This window comes from Hemitrygon akajei, unplaced genomic scaffold (assembly GCF_048418815.1).
Source record: "Hemitrygon akajei unplaced genomic scaffold, sHemAka1.3 Scf000103, whole genome shotgun sequence".
Lineage (NCBI taxonomy): Eukaryota > Metazoa > Chordata > Chondrichthyes > Myliobatiformes > Dasyatidae > Hemitrygon > Hemitrygon akajei.
In genome coordinates this window covers 1,544,439-1,553,553 of record NW_027331989.1, presented here as the reverse complement: position 1 = coordinate 1,553,553, position 9,115 = coordinate 1,544,439, and the positions used below count along the sequence as shown (strand labels likewise).

The following is a 9,115-nucleotide window of genomic DNA, read 5'->3' as shown; positions in this document are numbered from 1 at the left end:
TTTGTCCTCTTCACTATTTAATATCTGAATGGACATTGAAAACAACGAACGCTACCTGATGACATTTTATACTTTATTTAAATGTATAACTATATATTTACTTTATATATAGTTTATTTATGGTTACTTTATTAATTCAGTTTCTCTATTATAATGTATTAAGCTGTACTGCTGTCACAAAGTCAAAAAGAAAGTCACGGTGTATATCAGTGATATTAAAACTAATTCAGATTATAATCTGATGCGGACATATATTCTGTGTACTGCAGTGTGCAGCGTGGAATTAAAATGGTTAATTGAATCTGCCCCTCCCGCTAACATTGTTATTTGGATAAAATTAAGCACAGTCTCCCTGGGGCTAATTTGACTCCTTGGAGTGTCTGAAACAAATGAGTTCTTCATCAGCGATTCATTGACGTTAATAAAAGCAGCTGCTCCGCCTCTGACAGACACTAAAATCTGCAGAGGATGGAGAGCAGAAATCACAGCCTGACGGTAATCAATTCCACCATTCTGTCAGCGGATCTGAAGCTGATGAATGATACAGAAACGGAGAGAGAACTGAGAAAAGTCGATTTTAATGTTCAATGGATGGGAAAAGATGTGTTCTGGGCATTTACCGAGCTTACGGAACATTATGGCAGTTTACCACTCGAAGATCGGATTGTTTTGCTTCTTAAGGGTATCCAGCCAATCTACTTCGCTTTACTTGTTATTATTGCGGTTCCTGGTAAGTTTTGTTTTTATTCAACTATTCTTGATGCAAGTCATGTTGAGCTTTACACACAGTTCAATTTTACTCCACTCTCCCTGCCATTGTGCCTTTCCGTCTGCACTTATGTATAATTACAAATATGTCATTATTATGTCTTTATTTATACTCCCGACGATATATTTCGGTTCAAATAACCCTGTCTGAAAGAGCTCAGGTTTTTTGTTTTGTTTTTGTAATAGAATGAGAACTAACTAACTGGGCTAGGTTTTACAAAGAAATAAACACTTGGAAGCTTCTTTGCATACTACAAAGCTCTGCGGCCAGTTAAATGATCGCCTTATTTAGTTAATGCTAGTAAATTAATTAAGTCCACTCTGTATTGAAATTCCGATTTAACCTCTTGCTTTTGTTGACGTCTTAATGATCCGAAGGACTAACCGATCCAGACCTACTTCTCAAAATCAAACACGTTGCACATTAACAATTACAAGTTTTCTGATATTTTTCTAAATGTTCCCGTTATTTATCCCAATACTCTTTCATAAAATGACATATTTTTCTCTCCTACTTCCATTCTGGCTTATGTTCTCGATTCCGTATCTCCGCCCTCCGAGAGCTGTGCATTCGCAATAAAGTATCCAATTTGCAACTTCGGGTTTCCTCCCGTTTTCCCATCAGAATACATTTTCATGAGATGATATTCCAGGAAGTGCCTGCTGAAGCAGGGATATTGATTGGGTGCCAACTCCTCGAATCATACGTGTAGCCTGTCCAGCTTAGTTCTGATAATTTGCTTTCAATCAGCTCTCTGTAAATGCAGCCGCAGGATTTATTGGATTGTACTTCTTAAACACAATGGAGCCCTCGACAGGCAGCGATTAACAGAACACACTTCGTTCAGTTGGCCAACTTACTTCCTTTCTATTAATTACCATTTTGGTCACCACACCGTCTCGTTTTTTTCCCCCCGTATGTTAAGTTTTAATAAGTCTTTCTATTCGGAAGATCGTCCAATTAAAAAAAAAAAAAAATCGCTCTTGTCTTTAATTCGACAGCTGTTACTGTAAGTATTCATGCAAGTAAATTCTATCCCCGAGAGAACGTCTGCAGTAATCTCTGCAATTATATAGGAGACAGGACGTCTAATCCTGCAGGGTCATTGTTGTTTTCAGTTTTTTTTGTATTTCATATCATTATTCATCAAACCCTATCTGACTGTTTCTATTGTTACTCCTGTCGCTTTGTACCTTTGTGAAAAAAAAAAATCTGCAAGTTCTTGCTTTCTGCCGGCTTGCCGCATTCTCCGAGGAGAAAGTGACAACTTATCCCCTTCAAATCGCCTTTCATTTGCCATGATTTTCTCTCCCTTTGCTCCTTTCTTGCTATGTGTCTATTTCTATTTTCACCGTGTTGTTTTCTTAACCCTCCCTGTTCGCTGCCACATGCAGAACAAAACAAAACCGAGATGTTGTCCATTTGTCACGGGGCCCTTAGGGGGAAGATGAAGGTGCACGGTGTATTCTCACACCCCTGTACAATGAGAACAAAGACCTCATGCACGAAAATAGCGGAAATGTCAAAGATCGAATTGAAGATCTGGCTCGCTGTTCTATTCGAACGTCAGTGGCCTGTAAAGATGGGCAAAGTTTTTAGGAGGAGTTTACTAGTTTGAAAATAAGTCCTGAACTCAGGTATTTATGAATTTATGAAAACATGAATTAACAATATTGTGTTAACAAGCTAAACTTGTTTTCACATATCGATGTCTATTTCCATTCTTTCAGGCAATTTGCTGACCATTCTGATCCTGTCACGTGGAAAATGCGGTCTCTCCAAATGTGTCACTCTCTATTTGGTGGCCATGGCCGCGGTGGATTTAATTGTCGTCATCTTTGACCTGATACTGAGGCACATCACGATGGTGTACTGGCGGCAATTTCACTTCCCCTGGCCAGTTCCGGTCTGTAATTTTCACGCCGTTATCCTTTATGCAGCGACAGACTGCTCTGTCTGGTTCACAGTCTCGTTCACCTTCGACCGGTTTGTCGCCATCTGTTGTCAGAAGTTGAAATCCACATATTGTACTGAGAGAACGGTGGCTGTGGTTCTGGGAACAGTGACCGTCCTCAACTGCCTGAAGGATTTGTTTTGGTATTTTATGCTGACGGGTGAATATAACCTTCTTAGTGATCCCTGGATTTGTTGGGGAAGAGGTGGTGTTGTTGGCTCAACTCTTTGGGCAACGATTGAATTCACTCATTATTTCCTCAACCCGGTCGCTCCTTTTTTTCTCATTCTCCTCTTCAACACTTTAACCGTAAAACAGATTTTAACAGCCAGCAGAGCTCGCAACAGACTTCGGGGTCAGAGCAGCGGGGAGAAGCCCAGAGACGCTGAGATGGAAAGTCGAAGAAAATCAATCATTTTACTCTTCGCCGTCTCTGGAAATTTCATCGTGTTGTGGGCGGTGTTCATGATCCACTCCATCTGGAATCGATTGTGGTGGCTGGGGTTTCGATCGATCGTTCTCCCTAATTTTGTGCAGAAGATGGGCTTCATCCTGCAGCACTTGAGTTGCTGCACGAACACGGCCATCTACGCAGTAACCCAGAGGAAGTTCCGGGAGCAGCTGAAGAGTGTATTTATTTATCCTGTTACTCTAATTGTGACTTTCAAAAAGCGGTGAGAGGTGAGGGACATAGAGTAGCAGATTCTGAAATGAATATGTCTCCCTCTATGTCCTTCCCGTCCCAACGACTTTGTTCCTGTCCGCTTCTGACGCTTAGAGCGGCAATGAATGTCTTCCATCTCTCTCTGTACTTAGCTATCTTCTCTACTAGGCCCTAGGTGTGTTTCAGAGCTCTCAATTCTACCCCTACAGTACTGCGCCAGGTAATCATTGGTCTACCGTGTGGCCCCCGTCCAGTCAGCGTTCCAATGAATGTCTGTGCTGACGATAGGGTTTTGAGTCAATTCGGTTAATTACAACCGTTTAGTTTTGTATCCAGAGTGAATTGGTAAATTTTCTCGATGTCTCTGTATTATTTCCTTTCTAAGAAAAAAGTTGTTGTCATACTTCTTTCATTTTATAAAGAAAAAAAAAGTAGCGTTATAAGTCATACATTAAAATGCAGGGTTTCGATTTCTATTTTGTCTATACTGGATTTTAACGCGGCTTCTAATCTTGCATCTCATGTCCTCTCTGCCCTTCAGTTTTTCTACTTCTACCTGTCCCTGATACACACACGTTCTCAGATGCACAGGCACAGTCAGACTCAGGCAGATAGAAAGAGTGGACTAACACACATGAACGCACACACACACACACACACACACACACACACACACGCACACATGCACACATGCACACACACACACACACACACACACACACACACACACACACACACACACACACACACACACACACACACACAGATGCTAACTAAGAGGCTCACACAAACACAGACACGCACACATGAACACTAATCGATTTTCCGGCTCAGCTGTCAAATTAGCGTTCCACTTGTTTTCTATTGTAACTGCCACTCTGGTGTACATTGCTCCCAGGAGTAAAGCCGTCGATGATCATGGGAGATGGATGGTAGCTTGTAATTAATCGAAGTAAAAACAATCGGGTTTGAATGCAGACTGAAATACGTAATCGAGCCGGTAGACGACGGACTATTCTCAGGGCATGGCAGTCCATTCATTTTTCATCGGATGGCGGGGGAAGTCATCACGCACTTTATTTATATGAGATGCTGTTAGTCGGCGTCATGCACCATGTCAGAATTCAGAGTGTATGTGTCAGTAGCCACAAATATGGGATAAAATTCAGAATGAATTGGAGTCAGAGATCAAGCACACCGGCTTTGATCTCAGCAGGTTGGAGGGTCAGTTGTTTTGAGTAACTTATTTATATTAAAGGACACTTTCTACATAATTATACTGCCATCTCCCGGTAAACACGCCTCTACTTTTGAAATATATTATCGGAGAGAAGGCTTGAAGCATGTGTTAGCTTCAAAAATCAGGGTGCGCTGGTATAACACAACAGCGTCAGACGCTGTCACACGCTTACAGGATTACAAGATATGTTTCGGTCACTTGTCAAACACGGGAGCAAGAACTAAGGGATTTCATGTCAGTGTTCAACAAAGGCGTCCGTCATGGGGATCGGTTCTCAGGGAAAAGTGGCTTTGGAGGCAAATTAACATTCACAGCCTTCAAGCTATGGTGGGGTCTGGGATCACGCGTATTGGGTCAGCTCTCAGTGTGTAGTGGGGTATTATCTTCACTTGGAGTCGTATGACATGGTGATAGGTTCAGGCGATAGGTACATGTGTGCATCTATTCTCAGTGTGATCTCGGTCAGTGGTTACACATATGCAATCAGATAGCAGCGAGTAGTGTAGTTAGTGTTCGCAGACATCATGTCAAATATCATTAAATGGTGTGGCCAGAGATCCGAATACAGCGTGTTGTGGCGTCCGGGGTCATACAATGGGGTTAGATAACAGGCTGCGGTAGCGTCAGTGTCACGTGTCCGAGTTTGCTCTCAGATTGTGGCTGTGTCAGGGGTCACGCACAATGTCACAAATCGGGGTGAATTTGGGTCGGTGGTATAAGCTCCCGGTTATCTCTGGGAGTGTGTTTCGGTCAGGCAACACCCACCGGGCTCAGATCTCAGGAAGATCTAGGTCAGGTTTCACACATAGGAGTCAGTGTATTATAGTTTCCGAGCTGTCCAAGGTCGCTGCATTGATTGTATTGTGATCACAGTCACACATCCAAATCAGGGCTGAGGGCCTGGTGGGGTCAGCAGTCAACCACTTCTGTAAAATGAAAGGGTATGATAGAGTCTAACCTTCACATGTCAGGTTCCGGTCTCAGTAAACAGTGGTGTTTAGGATCACATTCCTGTTTGCGTCTCAGTGTGTGGCTGAATAAGAGTTGTCCGATCTGAGTAATGAATGGATGATATGTCTGGATGCCATGACAATGAAGGGCTTTCCCTGTAACTTGGTACAAATGATAACAATAAGTCAAACATGAAGCAAATTTTCCCCCATCCCTCCATAATCCGGCTCGTCCCAAAGGCGTCGCTCTGTACATGTCTCTCTTGTCCAATCCTCTTACCCCTCTGGCCTGCCTCTTACTTTTTATTCCTGCAAGTTAAGAAAGTGTCATATCTCCTCATTCTCCGCAATTCAGGGCCACAACCCACCTTTGCAGGTCAGGTGACAGTGCACCGGAGAAACTATCGGGGTCACCTTCTGTATCCGGTGCTCCCTGTGCGGCCTTCTGTACATCGGAGAGATTCGACGGAGAACAGGGATTCGCCACAAAAAGGAAATTTCCTAGTTCCAGTTGTACGAAAGGAAGGAGACCACACCCAAGTTGGTTGAAAATCACGTCACATTCCATCTAGATCGCCTGAACTGTGATTGCATTATGAATACATTTTTTCTAAATTATAATAATATCTCCGTCCACATTCAAACTTGTCCATTCCCACTTATTAGCCATGCTGATTTTCTCTTCTGCCCATCTCCTCTGCCTGGCGACCATTCCAGTCCTATTTCTCATGCTTGATTTTTTTTTCCTTCCTCGACTGATTCTCCCTTCTGCTCTTAATCGCTTCGTGTTATCACACCCAGATCTTTAATTTATCTCCCATCACCGAACTACCACCCCTCTGATGTCACCTATCGCCCTCTGTCTTGTAAACTCTTTATTCAGCCACTTCCCACTCCCCATCTTCTTCGCCGATCCTTTTCAGTCCCGATGAAATTCTCGGCCCGACCTGTTTAGTGGGTTACTCCCCTCCATAAATCCGCCTGAGCTGTTGAGCTCGAGCAGCTTACTGCGTGTTATTCTCGATGGAACAAAAGAAACAGGGTGTGTAGTGTATCAATGTCCCTGTCATCTTATCAATCTCGTTCACAACTCGCCTACTCTTCGGCCGTTCGGGAGAACAGTTTTACAAAGTTTCCACTGAAGTGAGGACCTTGATCTGATGAAAAACCCTTCAGCAATCTGCAACAGGTAAAATCCTTTGCTCACAATATCCTGGTTGTAAACTTCGCATGTCTTTCCCAGTTCAAAAAGACTTTATCAGCTGGGAGAAAGTACTCACCAGCACTAGGATATATTTCTGTACTCCAGGGCATGGAAATAAAGTGCACTTAAAATCGATCTGAAAGTTCATCCATCGTTCTTCCACAGGGTGGGTCTGTCATAAAACTGCTTCTGCAATGGATATATTTGGATGGAAGTGGGCATTGATAAAACAATTCTGACAATAATTTGTTCATTTTCCATTTCTGGCCACCAAGACAGATTCTGCAACTGCTCAATCGACTCCGTGATGACCAAAATTGCAATGTTACCAATATTTCTTTTCCGTTGATGTTTTCGCGACACATATTTGTAATTAGTATCTACAAACAGATTCCGTAACTGTATGTTCAAATATTTCCCATATTCTTCAGATTTCCCTCGACGCTCCACCTGTGTTAACTCCGGTGTCATAGTCACGACCGGTAATTCCCCATTTACCCCTAATTTCCTTTGATAGCGGTACACCTTGTTTTCATCAGAATCTGCAGCATTAGAACCTCGGCTCTGCACCGACTAGTTGCAAGAGCGATGGTTTTGCCACTGAGGTAATTAACGTTTATCTGCCGCTTATGAGCTAAGAGAAGCATTGTCTGCCGCTTCCCTTTTTTACACTTTGTGTCAAAATAAGCTCTGCCTGTCTCCTACTGTCCTGCACTCCCTCCTGTTTATCATTCAACGCTCACGCCCGCGTCTGCATCTTAGCACAGTCTCCGTGTCTGTGTTTGGCGTTTGGGTTTCCCTCGCTCGTTGCAACAGAATGATCTGTCCACTATAGTCCCAGCGGACACAAATACCCTTCAACAAGCCATCGCCAGCCAGGGTTCCCTGCGGAAACTGGACGATCATCATAGTTTCCATAACGTCCCTACTTGTTTCCCTTACCTTACACAATTCAATGTGCTTCTCCTTAGTGAATACCGAAGAAAAGAAATTGTTCAAAATTTCCCCCATCTCTTTTGGTTCCACACATAGCTGTCCAGTCTCTTTCTCTAAGGGACCAATTTTATCCGTCACTAATCTTTTGCAATTTAAATAACTGTAGAAACGCTTTGGATTTATTTTCACCTTACCTGCCAAAGCAACCTCGTATCTTCTTTTAGCTTTCTTAATTTATTTCTTAAGATTCTTTTTACATTCTTTAGATTCCTCGATCACCTCATTTACTCCATGCTGCATTTATTGTAGATATCTCTCTTTTTTCCGAATCAAGTTTCCAATATCCCTTGAAATCCATGCTTCTCTCAAACTTTTAACATCTCCTTTCAACCTAACAGGAACATAAAGATTCTGTACCCTCATAAATTTCACTTTTAAATGATCTGCTTTTCTCTATTACATCCTTCCCATAAAACAAATTGTCCCAATCCACTCCTTCTAAATCCTTTCGCATCTCCTCAAAGTTATCCTTTCTCCAATCAAAAATCTCAACCCTGGGTCCAGTCCTATCCTTCTCCATAATTATATTGAAACTAATGGCATTGTGATCATTGGATCCAAAGTGCTCCCCAACACATACTTCCGTCACCTGACCTATCTCATTCCCTAACAGGAGATCCAACACTGTCCCTTCTCTAGTCGGTACCTCTATGCATTGCTGCGAAAGAAATTATCCTGCACACAATTTACGAACTGCGAACCATTCAGCCCTTTTACAGAATGGGCTTCCCTGTCTATGTGTGGAAAATTACGATCTCCCACAATCACAACCCTGTGATTACTATAAATATCTGCTATCTCCTTACAAACTTGCTAATCCAATTTTCGCTTCCCGTTACGTGGACTATAATACACCCCTATAACTGTTACTACACCTTTCCCATTCCTCTTTTCCACCCAAATAGCCTCCGTAGACGAGCCCTCTAATCTATCCACCCAGAGCACCGCTGTAATATTTTCTCTGACAAGCAAAGCAACACTTCCCCCTCTTGTCCCTCTGATTCTATCACCCTGAAGCATCGAAATTCAGGTTGCCAATTATACCCCTCCTGCAACCACATTTCTCTAATAGCTATAACATCATATTTTTTTAGTTATCAATCCACGCTCTAAGCTCATTCAACCTTCTTACAATGCTCCACGCATTAAAATAAATGTATTTAAGAAATTCTCCACCTGTAACCCTCTGTTTATCACTAACGGTGCAAGCAACTTCACTATTTTATTTTTCTTCTTTCTCCCATACATGTGCTCCTACACTCTGGTTCCCCTCCGCCATTGCATCCAATTTAAATTCACAAGAGCTTCTCAAGCAAACCTACCTGCAAAAATATTTTT

At 42.5% G+C, this 9,115-nt stretch overlaps 1 protein-coding gene across 1 annotated transcript; it reads left to right on the top strand.

Moving 5' to 3' along the window:
• Positions 1-468: 468 nt before the first annotated feature.
• On the top strand, positions 469-3,401 carry LOC140723181 (probable G-protein coupled receptor 139). Its single transcript, XM_073037795.1, has 2 exons — positions 469-730; positions 2,500-3,401. Exons 1-2 carry the CDS (start codon positions 469-471, stop codon positions 3,399-3,401), a joined length of 1,164 nt encoding a protein of 387 aa, XP_072893896.1.
• The last annotated feature ends 5,714 nt before the right edge of the window (positions 3,402-9,115 follow it).

What these genes read in the sequence shown, in the direction of transcription:
- LOC140723181 (XM_073037795.1), top strand. Translation starts at nt 469, where the DNA reads ATGGAGAGCAGAAATCACAGCCTGACGGTAATCAATTCCACCATTCTG. An exon ending in TGTTATTATTGCGGTTCCTG is followed by an intron (nt 731 to 2,499) that starts GTAAGTTTTGTT and finishes CCATTCTTTCAG; the next exon opens with GCAATTTGCTGACCATTCTG.